Source organism: Anolis sagrei, chromosome 1, assembly GCF_037176765.1.
Source record: "Anolis sagrei isolate rAnoSag1 chromosome 1, rAnoSag1.mat, whole genome shotgun sequence".
Taxonomy (NCBI): domain Eukaryota; kingdom Metazoa; phylum Chordata; class Lepidosauria; order Squamata; family Dactyloidae; genus Anolis; species Anolis sagrei.
This window is the reverse complement of record NC_090021.1, coordinates 119,099,368-119,117,017: the sequence shown is the minus strand read 5'-3', so window position 1 is coordinate 119,117,017 and position 17,650 is coordinate 119,099,368. Positions and strand designations below refer to the sequence as shown.

At 38.5% G+C, this 17,650-nt stretch overlaps 1 protein-coding gene across 39 annotated transcripts in view; it reads right to left on the bottom strand.

The window, feature by feature from the left end:
• The window catches only part of DST (dystonin), a 411,253-nt gene that overhangs the window by 11,506 nt on the left and 382,097 nt on the right, over window positions 1–17,650 (bottom strand). For 33 of the 39 annotated variants that reach the window (XM_060752763.2, XM_060752758.2, XM_060752766.2 and 30 more), the window contains 9 exons: window positions 14,686–14,829; window positions 13,028–13,216; window positions 11,595–11,724; window positions 10,336–10,499; window positions 8,128–8,290; window positions 7,338–7,492; window positions 7,115–7,189; window positions 6,607–6,624; window positions 1,969–2,086 (listed from right to left, as the gene is read on the bottom strand). In XM_060752763.2, coding sequence (XP_060608746.2) covers window positions 1,969–2,086; window positions 6,607–6,624; window positions 7,115–7,189; window positions 7,338–7,492; window positions 8,128–8,290; window positions 10,336–10,499; window positions 11,595–11,724; window positions 13,028–13,216; window positions 14,686–14,829 — 1,156 coding nt within the window. The remainder of the gene's footprint in view (window positions 1–1,968; window positions 2,087–6,606; window positions 6,625–7,114; window positions 7,190–7,337; window positions 7,493–8,127; window positions 8,291–10,335; window positions 10,500–11,594; window positions 11,725–13,027; window positions 13,217–14,685; window positions 14,830–17,650) is intronic. The other 6 variants (XM_060752759.2, XM_060752764.2, XM_060752771.2 and 3 more) reach the window with 1 other exon arrangement.

The following is a 17,650-nucleotide window of genomic DNA, read 5'->3' as shown; positions in this document are numbered from 1 at the left end:
GAACATTCTTACCTGGCTAAGCAACTTGCTTGCATTTGGGCTTTGTACACTTTCCACAAAGGAAAGAAAAGTGTCTGGAAATCCATTTGCTAAGTCATTACAGTACCCCAGGATATAAATTAGGAACTTGAAACTACAGGTGTAAATCTTTGCTTATTTGAATCTTGCTTGCTTGAATAAGCATTTTGGTTTATTTAGAAAAAAATCAGCAAGGGAGATTGGAGGAATTTTCAATTGACGTTGAACCATTTTGGAAAAAAAGTTCCAACATTTTTTGCCCAAACAGCTGAATTTTTTTGCACAAAATATACTTCATTGTGAAAATAGAAGAGTGCTATTGATTTATCTCTTTTGCAAGGGAAATATTTTTCCCAGTAAGTGATAACATTGCTTATACTATTCACAACTCTCTTTGAAACACTCTGACCTATTGCCAGCACCATGGTTTCTTCCTTTAGTCCCCACACCCCAAACTTTCAGGCTTTTCTCTTCTTTTCCTATCCCACAGGCTGAGGCACATCATAGTGCTCAACAATATGTGAGGAGAACCTGGAAACCTGGAGAAATCCTCACAAAGAGTTTCAATGAAGTGATCCTCCTATCCATCTCCAGGACCTGAATACCACCACCTGAACACACATCATAATCTCTTTTAAGCCTATATGAGCGCAAGTGTTGCCTATTTGTATGGGAGGTGGAACTGGTAAGGTTAGGATTTTGCCCCTCAGTTTTGAGATACTGAACATATGCCATATACCAGTCTTTAACTCCTTGACTATAATAAGAAACTAAAGACAACACAGTCTTTCCAGTACAGTTTTCTGAATCAGTGCCCCAAGGCCAGGCCTAAAAACCAAACAATATAGCTGGCAATCCTAGGTAGAAACAGAATGTACTAAATCAAACAGAATGGAACATCTACACTGCCATATAAAATTCAGACTATTTGCTTTGAACTGGATTATATGGTAGTGAAGATTCATATAATTCTGTTCAAAACAAATAATCAGATTTGATAATCTGGATTATATGGCAGTGTAGATCCAGCCTGAGTGACATTGAACTTGCCAGGTTTATCCATCCCTACCAGCAAGGGGAGAAACAGAAATTTTGCTACCGACTTCTGTTTCTTGCTATGGCTCCATCCAAGCAACAATATTTCTGAAATCAGAAAGTGGCAATCCTAACAGGAAAAGCTTTCCAATCTCAGCTTTAAATATATGCGGAATCTGATATTTAAAAAATCAAAATGACACTCTTTTCCAAAACGATTACTACAGATAGCACTCACTCTAGAATCTGCATCTTTAAACCATTGTTTTGGATAGGCCAGGTTGGTACAATCTTATGCCACCACATCCCATCTACATCATATGCAGATAGAGCTAGGACTCGGTTTTTGGCTAGGACTAGGTTTTTGGCTCTATGGCTTGTTCTTCCAAATTAGCTATCACTGGACCTAAATCACTGGAAGAGCTAGTCCCTTTCACCTCTATCTTTTCTCTATGGGCCTAGCTACATACTGGTCCCATGATGAGGGTGACTCCACTACACTCTCTGCTCCCGTACTTCCCAGTTTCAAGGGAAAAGTAACTGCTAGGAACTGAGGAAACAAAAATAAGCAATGGCAGAGGAAGAGGCCTAGAAGTTCCCTGAATGTGTGATTTCTGCCTCCAATGACTCTCTTGGCCTGCTGGAGTGGAAGCAAAAAATGTGAATGACCTAGATTCTAAACGGTGAGTGAAAAATAGTCTCCATTTAACTGTTTCTTCACTATGCAGTCCATAAAAACAGCAAGATGTATGAGCAGAACAGTGTAAGTGCTTCAGTGTTTAACTAAGCTAGGGATGTACAAATTTGAGATTTTACTGTTACATCTCGCTCAATTCCATTAATCTAGGAAAACATATATATATATATATAGTTAGTAAACTTTAGGTTCATATCTATATGCACATTTCAACATACCTCTGCAGGGATCATTTTTTACTAAGAACTCATCCAGTGCCATCCATCCACCTCCAACTCGAACCATTACCGTACTTCGCAAAATACGGACAAGACGGAGTTGCTGGGAGTCACCAAACTGTACAAAAAGAAAGGAAAACGTGCTAGACATCTATACTCCAAGCTGTACGAAGCAATGCACATTCCAAGCCAAGTGGTTAAAAGTAGCCATAGTATGCTCCTAAATCATTAGTAGAAAAATCATGTAAGATATTTTCATTGTGAAAATTTCAATTCCCCCCCCCCCACCAAGTTAAGTGCAGTTGCATTAATACCAAAGGAAGCAATGAGATTTGTCAGCTAAAGAGGCAAGCAGAAGAAATGGGTAAGATGCTAGCTTTCATTTAATGCTGAAATCGTATGGAGAACACTTTCAGGACTGAAAGGAGAAATATTAGCAATGTAACATGTGAGGTTATTGTCTCAATTGACATGTTCAACTAACAACTTTATTTATAAGAAGGCAATTTCCAAAGAAATATGAGACAGATGTTATCATAAGATAGAGGGCAAGCTGACCTCTTATAACATTATTTAAACAAGGGATCTAAGCAATATTATTGAGGAACTTCAAAGCTTTTTCTAACCTTTATGCCTTCTGAAAAGTTACCCCGTCAGATTCTGTGGCTGGAGGTTTCTCCAAATGTTGTGTAATGTAACAAAATACAGTTGAAGGATTCAAACATTTTCTGTTACAGGTGAAATTCCCAAGGTGGAACTATTGTGTTTTTCTATGCGCAGTCCTCAGTTTTCCTACCAACTACTAGCATTACTATAGTTAAGGTGACAGATATATTGAACACTATTTTATTTAGACATCTTAATGTGTTTGGAACCAGACATATTGGAGGCCTAGGCAGAGAAGGATAGTACACTTTATTGGGGGGGGGGGGGGGGAGTTGAAGGAGGAAAACAATTTTCCCTGTTTTGGCTGAATATTTCCCCTCCCCACTTCCCATTTCATAAACAAGGGTTGTTTTGTTGATGACGATATGGGTGGTGGTGGTGGAGGTGGGGTGGAATACAGTAAAAGACGGGAAATGTTTTAACCCCTTCCATCTCCTCCCCCCATAAAATGGACTATACTTCTCTGACTAGGCTTCCTTTTGGCCTCTGCCCAGATAATGGAACAGTAGCAAATTTAAGTTAACCTAAGATCCATTGACTCCAGTCAGTCTAAACTAGGTCTTGGTCCAATTCAACATCTATTTAATCTTTTAAGTCCTTTAACATATAATTAAAAATATTCAGTCTCATTACAGTAAATCAGCTTGTAAGCATACACAAGATAGCCATCATTTCATCTCCTCCAGTGCTAGTTCCATCTCCTCCATTATTACTCTCTTTATGCGGAGAATGCTGGTGTAAACTACAGAGCATCCTCTACACATGTACTCTGTCTCTTAATGCAATCTGAAACCCTGATTTTCAGAGGTCCAGATCCTGTGGAAAGAGAATATCAATCGAGGAGGGGAGAACAGGAGCAAGGGACAGATTTATTCTGATCTTCAATTAGTGGTATCCTGAATACCACAATAGGCCTTGTTTTGGTCTCTTACCCTATCACTTTGTGTGGTCTGTGTACTTGGAAACCGTTAGCCAGACTCATCATACAAAACATGCGTTTAGGTGGGAGAGGGTTAGGGATGGTGCATTCGGGCAACTGTCTTCATGCTTGTCAAGTAGTACTTAAGAACATTTATTCCATGTGTTTTAGTGCACACAGGTGTACACACATTCACACAAATTTTGTGAGCTCCTTACATAAATGATCAATCAAGTGGAAAAAATAATAAAAGGAAATTGACCTTTCAAACCCGTTGCATAGCTGGCTGGGGGACTGACCATACATGAAAGCAGCTATCTTGTACAATTATAAACAAGTGCTATCAGCCATTGTGCCACTCACTTTTATGGCCCCGTTTACTCTTTTTGACCCAATAGTAATGTATATATAGTGGTGCATTTGGACAATCATTAAATTGAAATATATATAAAAAGCATTGTGCTTCCTGTAAGCAGTCCCTTTCCTCCCTTCTAGGCTTGTGACAATTTCATGAGTCTCCAGTAAACCCTCATTTCCCATTGTGTTTAAACTAGGAACCCATGTTTGTTAAGTAGGGAACAAGCCACTTAAATTAACGTTTAGGTGGATTAGATTCCTGCTTAATTTGAAACTTGAAAATAAAATTCTCTGTCTTGGATGCAAGTGGGAATTATGATTCATTGAGTAATTCCTGGCTCATTTTACTTTGCTACAATGGGAATTGAGAAGAGGTCATAGATGTCAGGATGCATGGTGAAAAGGCTTGTGCATATGAAGCTTAGGTATGATTGTCTGAACCAAATTAATGGAGAAAGTCTCTTAAAATGTAATGTATGAATACTCACAAGAGCTTTATATATACATTTCAAACCTGCTCTTTTTGAAATAAAATGTGGTTCCAAAATTCCAAATGTCTTTACTAATGTACCACATACTGTTATGAATCAAACCAAATTTGCCATAGTGCATTTTGGTCATCTACGGTATTCTGGTGACCTATGGTGTTACTGCTATCTTCCAAGTAGAAAAAGGGCACAACAATAGAGACAAAGAAAAATGAGAGAAGTTGTGACTGGCCTCAGTTTTTATTGCACATTGGAATTAAAAATACAGTGTAGATAACCAGACTACACTTATATTGTTGTCAAGTTAATCCATCAATACCTATTGCCCAAATTCGGTTATAGGTTCCTAGGATGTGATGACTTTAAAATGTTAAAAAGTAATTTGGGATCACTGCATCTGGACTATTTTGATATGAAAAGCTAGTTCCTTCACTGGGATACATAAGAGTTCTCCACAAAAAATCAAACTGGAATAAAGCGCAGTGTTTTCTTTTTGAAATAAGCAGTGTAACCTAAGCATGCCTTGCCCAGTAAATAATTTATAGCCAAACCATATAACTGACCTTAATTCTTAATATAATTTATTGAAGTACCGCTTAAGCAAAGAGGGAAAGGAACATTACTTTTGGGAACCAAGTAATAGGTCAACATGTAAGGTTAACGAATCCAAAATAAGCATACCAGAAGTAAGCACAAATGCATGTTTGAAACATGCATCATATGAAATCATAGATGTGGCTTTACAAAAAACAACTTTCTTCATTTAATAAGGTTTTATGCTGCAGCAACTGTTTTTCAAGGGAAGCTTTTGGAAAATGTTTGCTTTGACATGGCTCTTCCTGAATTGTTCTTGGAAAGGAAATTGGAATGAAAACATGTTATTGATTGAGCTAAATCTAGTCCTTACTCTGACCATGAACAGGTTCATTTAATCAATGGAACTAACATAAAGATTGACTTAACAAGACTGATTCATTCAAGAGGTCAACTTTGGCTTAGGGTTAACGATTTGATTTAGTAGGACATATGGATTCATCTTAGGCCACAAATCCATTTAATTGATGAATTTCAATATATCAATGCATTTCAAGTATCAACCTAAATTCACCATACACTGTGTGCAGGCATTGTGACCATTGGTGAGAGGAAGACTTGTTTCTTTTGCTCTTCCTTTTCTGAAAGACACCATCTTGGCTTTAAGACAGTGGTTCTCAACCTTTGGGTCCCAAGATGTTTTGGTAAGCTGGGTGAATTTCTGGGAGTTGTAGGCCAAAACACCTGGGGACCCCCACAGGTTGAGAACCACTACTTTAAGACATAACACACTGCTCTTCATTTGTTCCTCAAAACAAGTCTCACCCAGGAGAAGAAAGGCATACTAGCCCTTTGCTGTCTGTTCCCACTGCCTTCTGTGCATGGACGTAGAGCAGCTCTGCCACTTGTGAAAGTTTTCCCCATGAGTTTGAATTCTGGTTATCCTCAGTTTCAAACAACATGGAGAACACAGAGGCACAGCTCTTCAGACTGTTATTCTACAAGTATTCAGAATGATGGAGAAAAACAATAAAGAAGTAAGAGCTGGCACTCCCACCTCCTTGCATATAGAACAGTGGTTCCCAACCTTTGGTCCTTCAGATGATTTGGATTTCAACTTCCAGAAATCCCAGCCAGCTTAGCAGCTGTTAGGAATCATGGGAACTGAAGTCCAAAACACCACTGATATAGAATAAAATCCAATTTCCTTATGCCTGAAATGTGCTGAACCACACAATTACTTTGGGTAGGGGGAAGGGATGAGAACACAATTTCTATATTCAATTCCTACCTGAATGTCTTGGTCCTTTACTAAAGGTTTAAAAAGTGGTATACTGGTGGAATATCCGACAGTGGGTGCAGCATGAAAACCTAAAGGATACCCCATATATTGAGAATAACAAGAGGTATAGGAAGAGTGCCTAAAGGCATTTGCACTGCCAGCTGTAGACTATTATCTGGTTCCCTTGAAAGTAATCTCATTAATGAGGCAGCAACAGGCACAAAGGCAGATACCAAGACAAGGAAGCCTGTTAAGCATTTCCAGAGAGGCACCACAGCTGACCAACAATGAATTAGCTCAGGGTGAAAGGATGGGGAAGGAAAAGCCACTGCAAGCTGCAATGAAGATTAAAAGAATACTAGGAACTCCATAACACATTCCACTGTTTATACCTGATTTCCCAGGAAGAACTGATAAGAAATGGAAAATGGGAAAAAGACATAATTAGTGGAACAGCAAAGCTTCTACATGACTCTTGAACAATCTCTAATAAACATCTATGTGTGGCATGTAGTTGAGAGTTGGGCAGGTCAAGTTAGATGTAGATGTTTGTTTACCAAAATACATGTAACATGCTGTTAAAATTAAGCCATCATCCATGTATTGGAAGTTTCAACAGAAGAAAGATTTTGGGGGAGTTCTTTAAACTTTAAACTGTTGATCAGAACACGTTCCTTGTGATTTCAGTGGCACAGCAACATTTTGTTTATTAAAATAACCAAATATTCACATACACTTCACTTGGTCAAAAATGTAATCTGGTTCAACTTTTAGACTTTGGAAAAAGCATAAAGTAACACTGTATTAACTAATTTAAACAAAATGTCCTGATATTCCTGTTGTGTTCTGAATATCTGAGTTGAAATGAATACACAACGTGAGAAGGTGTTTGATACTTACCCTGTATTTATTGTCACCAATTTGTTCCACCTGGAATCGCTTTGCACATTTACATTTTGCTACCTGCCTTGTCACCTGTCAAAATGAGAATCAGAATATTATACTACTTGCCAATTTCCAGAATTAAACATTGATGGAATTCAACATGAAAATGATCAGACGATGGAATTGTTATGGAATTCCAGCACATAGCACGTTTGCAAAAGGAGGAGGGGAAGAATACCTCATCTTCAATTTTATCTGCATCCGTCAGAGGCTTGTAGGCATCCTTGTTTGGATGAAGCGCCGCTACAAATTCATAATAGTCAATATATCCATCACCATCTCTGTCAAAGATATCTGCTACAGCACTCATTTCCAATCGACTAGTAGGAAATTCTGTAGACCAAAAAACAAACATATTAGGACAACTGATCTCCCAAAAAGGCCTTGTAGGCCGCCATGTCTAACCGCTAGCTGAATGTAAGAAATCTGTAACTACCTTTATGGATAGATTACCGGGCACTAGGCTAGGATACAGGCACAATTGTGGAACTACATGATTGAAAGTTTTATTCTTTTAATTTAAGCCTATTAGATCCTGCTGGACATGTTTTTGCCTCCTTATATGTGAGAAACATTGAAGAGTATTATCATGTTCCCTTCCCGATCAGTCTTCTTTACAAACTCAATTTCTAAAGAGAGTCAAAAGATGCAGGCATCTGCACTCAACGATAATTTATATACAGAACTAACTGTTGCTTAATTCCTTTGGTTAAACCCTTGTGCCAGCAGGATTGATGACCAAAACATTGGTGGTATGAATTCGGGGAGCAGGGTGAGCTTCCATCTGTCTGTAGGCTCCAGCTTCTCATGCGGGGACATGAGAGAAGCCTCCCACAGGATAGTAAAACATCTAGGCATTCCCTGGGCAACATCCTTGCAGACGGCCAATTTTCTCACACCAGAAGCGACTTGCAATTTCTCAAGTCGCTCCTGACAAAAAAAAAAAAACCCTTTGCTTTGAAACTTACTTGAAGAAAGAATGCCATCAATAAATTCCTGCCTAGTGATCTTCCCATCTTGATCCTTATCAATCCTTCTAAAGAAGTCCATCACTCGAGATTTCTTATGGTTCATCCAGCGCATATACTTTTTCCGCCAAATATCAAAATCAAAGTTGGCAAATTCTCTCAGCTTAAAAAAATGACAAAAAGAAAACATTATTTTAGGAATAACGGAGAAGTCAATATGTATCAAGAATTATCATTCTAGGGAGGTGAAGGAAGCAGTTCATAACCAGTGTGTTAATTCCCCACGCCGGCCTATTGAGACAAGAGTTCCAGAATTCTAATTCCTTGACCCCTCTCTTTCCCCTCAGTTTGATTATAAATCCTCACTAACTGAAGGAAAACACTGAGCAGAGACAGAACAGATAGTGTCATAATTCACCCTCTTTGGACAGAGGAGGGGGTAGATTGCCAGGAAGCCACAGCTCCTGAAGAGAAGGGGGCTGAGGCACATGGATTTTACTCCCAAGCAGAAGATTGCAGATGTTGAAGACACACTGCTATTCTTTGCAGAGTGATGAAGAGATAACGAGAGATTATGCCAATCCCAGCAGCTGTTAAATAGGAGGCAGTGACTAATTAGGTCACTCGATGTCTTGAGACAGCTGCCTATAAATCTCCCAGCATTTGACTGGCAATTTTGCTGCTCTCAATCATTCTCTGTTAGTAACTGGCAGTACTCTTCAACATCCAACATGCTTTCTTGGCCTTGACTTGACTACTTGCTTCTACTCCTTGCTGGCTTTGTTTGTCTTGCTGTATAACTTCTGGACTGGCTGATGATCAGAATCTTGCTTTTCCATTCATCTCATCCCTGCATTAACTACTGGACAGCTTTTGCATGCCAATCTCCTGATTCTTGGGATACTCCTACACTGGAGTGTAGGACAGATAGAAAATTAAGGTTTTGTTTAAATTTCTGTTACCTGTACCTTAACATTGTTAGATCTTGGATGGGGATGGATTGCTCCTTCAGGCTCTAGAATGATAATTCCTAGGAAGTATCAGCTTCTCATTCTCAGGTAGATTGAAGGAAAAATCCACAACCAGTGGTATTTCCAAAGCCTAACTTATATCCTGCAGCATGACTGTTTGGAGAATGTTTGTTGTTTATTCGCTCAGTCGCTTCCAACCTCATGGACCAGCCCATGCCAGAGCTCCCTTTTGGCCATCGCCACCCCCAGCTCCTTCAAGGTCAAACCAGTCACTTTAAGGAAACCATCCATCCATCTTGCCCTTGGTCAGCCTCTCTTTCTTTTTCCTTGCAATTTCCCAGCATCATTATCTTTTCCAAGCTATCCTTCGTTGCCAGTGTAATGTTTCTACTCTTCACTATTTTATCAAGATTGGTCATTGCTTTCCTCCCAAGAAGTAAACACCTTCTGATTTCCTGGCTGCAGTCTGCGTCTGCAGTAATCTTTGCGCCTAGAAATACAAAGTCTGTCACTGTCTCCATGTTTTCTCCCTCTACTTGACAGTTATCAATCGTTCTGGTTGCCATAATCTTGGTTTTTTATGTTAGGCTTGAAGAACTAGTCTTCCATAAGCTGCCGGTTCCAATTTTATAGTGGTGGACAAACGTGGATGGCTCCTTTCATCTTGATGCTTGATAAACATCTTCTAATGAAGCTGCCACTCTATATTCATGCCAAAAGGCATAACTTTTCAAGGACAAATTACAGGTTTTTCTTTTATTTGCAGAGTATGTATTGCAAACATAAAAGCTGTATTATTATCATATTTTCCCAGCACGTATATTACTGATGACAGTGTTCCTCTTTCTGCAGTAAAGGAATAGGTGGTTGCTCTATTCTGATACCACATAACTATGTAACATGAGTTTTGTTCCTGGGTTATAAATGCCATTTCCTAATTGGTTCTATTATAAAAACATGGAAAAAGTTTATTTAACTGCATTTTTTTTGTTTTTGCAGGTTATCTTGCAGCATATTTTGTTACAGTTTTCCAATGACTATCTCACAAAAACAAAGTTTCTGGAGTAAAACAACTACTTTCAAAGTAAGTACCCCAATTAAACAGGACAACCTTTCCTGTACGACCTTTTCCATGCCATACAGGAAAGATATCTATATGGCACTCTATCACTGAAAAAGAATATCTGAGCCAGAAGTTAATTATAAAAAGCACAATTATTATTGACTGTTTACTTACCTCTTCTAAACGGTCTAAAGCATCATTGAGTTTCCTTCGTCTTTCCAGGGCTAGAAGCCAGACTTGCTGCCATTTGCTAACTAAGAGGTTTACCCGTGGATTCTTGGTTTCAATCTGGGTCTGTGCACCTGAAGGATACATGCTTGGTGTTGGAGAACGCTTTCCTATGAAAATACAGAGGGAAGGTAATCATTAATTCTGCTTTTGTTTGCTTTTCAAAATATTACAAGCTAAGGATAATATAACATGTATGCTTATTTGTTTCAAAAGCTACAGTAGTTCTGTGTAGGAATGGTACATGTCAATTCTTTAAAAGTTCCAACATTATGTCAAGAACAATTAAACAATTTTTCATTTGGGAATCTCTCCTCCAATGCAGTTTTCTCAATAAAAGTTGTTCAGTTCACCCACAAAACTGCAATTTTCTCAGAAGCAACCTTGTGCCCATTTTTTGTGTAACATTGTTGTTTATTACATAAAAACCTCAACAATGTTGTACAAAAAAGGTGCACAATACAAATACTGAGCTAAATCCAGTACAGGAAAAAAAAATCACACGTGGATGCAGTTTGCTTTGCCCTGCTGCATCACATTTGCATTTGGCAGCTTTTGAACTGGGCAAGGCTGCAGCCATGATGTCAAATGCTTGACCATGTTGTTTGTATAGGGACATAGCATGTAATTTAGTTTTGCATTTTCTGTACTTTTCCCAAGTATATAGCCAAAAATAATGTAAGCATGTGAAGGTTTCCCAAGTATATAGCCAAAAACAATGTAACCATGTTTTTACCCCTTCAGAAAGCTGTGATGATTAATAAAAAAAGGACTGAGTGTAGGATTTAACATGCAAAGTTGTACAGTTTCTCAAAATCTTGTGTACAGTTTATGCCGTGGTGGCAACAAAATAAGTTTATCTCATTTTGTCGAAACTTTTGACGTGCCATTCCCCTCCCCATACGTTTTTTGAGGTGCTAGGAGCTTTAAATCCAATCCCAATACTAAAGCTGACAAATTTCCATTCCATTGATTGCTCTGTAAAAAAGAAGGGTCAGACACAACTACTTTGCGCCCAGGTACCATAACTCAGGAAAGTAGAGTAGACTTTAAAGCCACAAGCTGTTAACCTCTAGTTCATCCTCCTCATGTCTTAAATGACAAAAAGAAATGGGAAGGTGACCTTGCCTTAACATCTGATAAACAACCAGTCAATGACCGCATGCAATGCTTCCCCCATTTCCCTTGGCAAGATCATTACTTACTTCCTCCTCTTCCTTTATCCAGCACAGGAATATGAGACTGGATTGGACCAGATTCAACTGTTTTCCTTTTATGTGTCTTAGTAACCTTATCCACATCAGGCTGTTTTCTGGTCATTTCCTCCATAAATGTCTGGAATTAAATGGAGCTTGCTTTGACTAACGGTGCACAATAATAATTAGTGACATGCCCATGGAGAAAAATGGATAACAATGGACAATACACAGAACTTATGCTTCGTACACTGCTTTTCTCCTAGTATACATACATCAGTTTGATTTACAGTGTATCTTTTATAACATCAGGAAGCCTACATAATTATTTTGTTTGGCATGATCTAGACAACAATAGAAGCAGAAGCTTCCTGACCCACATGTTTATGTTAAAATTGAATTATTGTTGGTTGCTATTACTCAAGGGTCATGATTTAATATTTTCTACAAAAGGCATATTAATCTCGTATTACAAAGCATCATGGTGAAATCAGCCTAATATATTGACTTACCAAAAAAGGAGATTGTCTGTTTTCCGTCTTTTAAGGGAATATATGCTTTGAGAATTACTCTAAGAAACATTGTAAAATGTCATGTACAAAACAGATACAATCTCAATGGTAAATGGATTCAATTTGTTTGTTTACTTTCTCGTATCTTTATTCTCTAAGGCAGTGGTTCTCAACCTTTTTTTGACCAAGGACTACTTGATCAGGGACCACTCCCCAACAATAATACCAAAAGGGTTATGAATAAGTTTTTAGTCAACTTTAGGTTTGGTATGGTTATTTGGGGGGTGCTGATTCAGAAAACTGAATTAGATAGACCACATCAGCTCTAGTTTCTGATACAGAACATATGCCATCCAGTAATCACCATCTGCAGCTGATGTGGTAGTAGCAATTTTTTGTAGGTAGTCAGCCTCTCCCTTCCCAACACCCCCGTTGCCTCAGCACTATAAGAGGGTTTCGCAAGAACAGTTGCTCTCGTTGCCATGTGGTTTCGAGGCACCAGTGTAGTAATGGTGAGGCCACAGACCATATTTTCATTTTTGCGAACTGCTGGTGGTCCACGGACCACACGTTGGGAACCAGTGCTCTGAGACAACAAGCAATTTCACTGTCAAAATCTCCACTGGTTTAAATTCTGCAAGGATGGAACAAACTTTTGTTTTTGTTTATTAAAAATATACCTATAAAATTCACCTCAAAGAAAAGGCTGTTCTTCTTTGCTATTGTCATTTTTAGTTTTGACTGTAGCAATGGAACAATATGAATAAAAGATAAATAAAATTTAAGATGCAATGAAATAAAACTCATGTGAACAATGCAGAATTCAAAATATTTTACTTAAAAATGTCTGCATGAATTCTAAAATGCCCACAGGTTGAAGATATTAAACTTAACTGATCAGAGGCTATGGCATATCCACAGTTCCCTTACCTGATGCTCAGCTATGAGTGCTTTCACATCATCGATTTCCTGAGGAATGGCTTCCTTGTCTTTTTCGGTGAGTGTTGTCTCAGCCCACTGCAGCCAGGACAGCAAGGCTTCTAACAATTCCTGATTAGCGATAAGTGCAGCCAGGGCCCCTGCCAATCTCTGCTGGTGTTGTTTTGCCCATGCTAACACCTTGAAATGAACAACAGTCTATTTTAATTTCCGTAACATCCAAAGTTTTTGCATTTCCTCCCTCCCTTGTAAACAAGTTTGGCTTCATTATCAAAAGACTGACAAGTAACAGCATTGCTGGGCCGTACAATATGTACCCCAGAAAGTACAGATAATCAACAAAAAAGTTATTGGCCCATAACATGACCTTCAGAAAGCAAGTAAAAACATGGGTCTGGGACCAAGCCTTTGGTCAATAGTGCAGTGCAATAAGTGATGATGGAAAATGTGCAATGATATCTGGAATGGCTCTTTGACTATGATCTCAGATTGCATGGTTTTAAAAATGTGTTTTAATCTCTCTATGGCTTTTAAATTTATGTTTTACTGTAGATGTTTATTTTATATTTGTTGTTGATATGGCATCCAATTGTTGCCTTTTGTAAGGCCGCTCTGAGTCCTCTTAGGGGTGAGAAGGGCAGCGTATGAATACTGTAACTAAATTAAATAATAATAATCAACTGCTAATCTGAACTAGAGTAGACCCACTGAATCAAAAGGCTTTACATAAGTGCTGACTATTCAGCTATTGAGTCAATATGTTTATTCTAGCTGAATCTAACAATAAGATTTAGCTTTAACTACACTTAACTTTTAAGTACATGTCGAAGTGTTATATATAGCTTCTGTGTTTGAATATTTTCCTATGTAATTATATTTTTACAATTTGCAGTTAATGGACATATTTCCATAAAGAAATCTTTAATAATTATGTGCTTAAGTATGGTGCACATAGCTTGTTTTGTATATTGCATTATGATTAATTTCTACTTATACTAAATGGAATCAGATAAGGATTTGCCAAAGATGTGATGATTGAGGGTTCCTCATGGCTGATGCTTCTGTTGATGATAAACATAGTAGAGTAAAATTAATGTTACACTTTCCCAATTATTTCCCAGTGATCATTTAGATGTCTGTAGTTTCAGAGGTACGGATGTACATTATTTGCTAATATGTCTTAATAAGTTACAGAAATGTACATCGGCATCTTTAAATATTTACAAACAAGACTGCCATGTTACTATCTGTTACACAGTTTTTTTATGCAGAATTTTTGCACTCAGACATCTGTTAAAAAATTTCCTGATAGTAACACAATTATTGCTAACCACTGGCGACAGATTTTTTTTAATCATATTATTACTATACACTTTGAAATATATTTTTCAAAATGCCTCTATTTTGAGAGAACAAGAAACTGTCCTTGACCATCAACTGACATGGGGCCAGATATACTTCATTTTCCTATCTCATAATTATGGCTATGAAAGAAGAGTGAAAAAATAGCCAGTAAGAGTATGTCAAACATTTTGCTCTAGACATTTGGATCATTTCCTTACAACACAGCAGCATTGGTAATTGCTGCTCATGTTCCAAGCTGTCAAAGACTGATTATTACCACAGAGAACTGCTTGAGTTGGACTGACCTCTTCAAACCTTGCTCGGATTATTGTGATCCAGTGCTTAATGGTAGTGATGGAGTCTGGGTGGCAGATAGCCAGGACAGCTTCCCCCATACCTGTGGCTTTATTTAGCTCAGCCTTTTTTTCTTCCAGTTTCTTCATGAATTCCTAAGGCAGAAACAGTGATTTTCAATTAGGCACTGGCAGCGGTTCAAAGAGAAAATCCATGTAACTTCAGACTTGGCTGGCTAAGTCAAAGAGAACAAATGCTTACAATGAATCATTCAGTGCCTAAACAGACTGAATGGCAGGGAAAAGAGCAAGAATAAAACAACAGTAATGTTCACAATTTAGCAGAAAAGGCAATTAAAAAACAACAACAAGAACAACTGCTTACTAAGAAAAAAAAAGAAATGTGTTAGAGCAGAGTACACAAATTGTGGTCCTAAGACTGCATGTGGACACAGATGTGGCTCTGAAGCTGCTTGTTTCCCACCTATTTTTGTCCATAACCTAGCAGAGGAGATTGGGAATATGAGTGAGACATCATTCACTAGCTTCATAAACTCCAGTTCTTCAACTGCTAGAAACCAATGACTGGTGACCATTACTGGATGGGAGATGCTTTCATTTCAGTCGCCATCTTACAGCAATCCCTATGGGCAGATCTACAGTATCAATTAAACCAGGGCCGATCCGGTGTGGTGTATACCGATACGCCCTGATATGGGTCAGACAGGCCCTATGCCATTTGCAATGGAGATACTGACCACCTAGCTGGATGGCTACCCTTACTGTCCCCTCTTGTCTTCCAGGTCATGGCAGTCTCCAGCCATGACACAGGTCCTACCTGTTGTCAATCACCTACAGTGGTGTACGCTGAGGTGACAGAGGATGGGGGAGAGCTGGAACTGCCCTATCCTTGCTACCTTTCCCCCCTCATGCCTGGCAGATGTCACTGCAGGTGGTGGTAAATAGTAGGATCCATGTTACCACAACATAGATGTCCCCTGGCCACCTGGGGATACTTCAAATTCTGGACCAGAGTTCAGATTATCCCCTAAAATTGGTTAATGCAGGGCAAGGCTGGTCTGGGGCCCATTGAACCTAAGTGATCATTGTAGCTGTGCCCTATGTCTCAACAGACAGGGAAGGCAAGTTTAAATGTCTCCAGCTCACAGCTTGTGGAACAGGGCTGTTATGAAACAGAGAAACAAACATAGGGGTTTGGCAGTCCCATATACTGATTGCCTAGGTCAGGCGTCCTCAAACTTTTTAAACAGAGGGCCAGGTCACAGTCACTCAAACTGCTGGAGGGCTGGATTAGAATTTGAAAAAAAACATGAATGAATTCCTATGCACACTGCACATACCTTATTTGTAGTGCAAAAAACACTTAAAACAATACAATAATTAAAATGAAGAACAATATTAATAAATATAATTTTATTGGTACTTCAATGGGAAGTGTGGGCCTACTTTTGGCTGATGAGATAGAATTGTTGTTGTTGTGTGCTTTCAAGTCGTTTCAGACTTAGATTGACCCTGAGCGAGGGCCGGGTAAATGACCTTGTAGGGCCGTATTCGCCCCCCTGGCCTTAGTTTGAGGACCCCTGGTCTAGGTAGATTGGAATCATAGGGCACTTCCAGACGGCACCAAAATCAGATCAAAAGCGGATTTAAAAAGCCTGTTTCGGCACAGATTCCTGTCCCCACCCCACCCACAAAACCTTCTCGGTCTCCTGGTGTGTCATTTTCTCATGTCACAAGGGCACGAGGAGCAAAGTTATGATAGCCAGGAAGGTTTTCCTTAATTTTTAAGGTTAAATGGGGGGCTGGGTGGAGGTGCCATCTTATTTCTTTGGGCTTTTGGAAGCCCAAAGAAGCGAGATGGCTGTGGGGACTCACAATTGAGTCCCCACAGGCCCAATACCCCATTAGACCCGAGCCATTCAGGAAGGCCTGGATCCAATGTGATGTCTAAATAATTAATTAAAACCCTGCTTCATTCCAAATTAATTCGGTTTTACTGGAGGCATTGTTTAGATGCCTCCGGTAAAACTGAGACAGGTTCCAGCATATGGGCCTGTCTGGATGAGCCCATATTGTTAAGCATATGCTATACAGAAGCCTGATACAGGACAGTAGACATCTAGAAAAGCACTTCTTTCTTCCAAGATCACTAGTGATATAAAGAATACTCAAAATATTTTCATCTTTGACAAGAAAAAGTGTAATGACACACTAAGATATCTTGATACAAGCGAAACTGAAAGATTTTTCTCATTTCAGGCCTTTTTTTTGTTTGCCCCTAACAACATAGGGTTATTTTGTTTTGTTTTTACAAAGAGAGGTTTTATACAATATATCATTTTATGCATAATACACAGGTTTTATTTTAAAAGTGTGTGTGTGTGTTTGTGTGTGTGCGTGCTCAACATCAATATTTTCTGTTAAAGGGGAAACAAGTAAAAATAGTAACTGAAAAAGGACACTTTGTGAATGCATTTAAAATTCTTTCTTCTTAGTGTGCAAATGAAATAAATAATGATCTACATCCCTAGGCTGCATAGTGATGACTAGAAAATGAATAATGGATGTAAACTATTTTTACAAGAAAAAAGATTTATGACAATTTGGACTAATGAAGCAAGAGGGCTAGGGCAAAGAGAGAACAAAAGTATAAATAGATTTTCTTTACTCACTAACTAAATGCATTAACGCACCACATCTTTTAGCTCCAAAGATGGCAATCAGAAGCAAAACTATTGTCTAAAATATGTACCCCAAAAATATTATATGTGCTAATTAAATATAAAACAGCCTTTTGAAAGAAAATGCTTTAGTATGCTGAGTAACTCATTATTTGTAAATTAGAAATGTTGGCATAATTTATTATATCAGAAAGAAATGAATTAGAGCACTCACCTAAATATTCCATAAACAGTTACTTAAAATAATTAAAACAGTTACTTAATAACTTAAATAC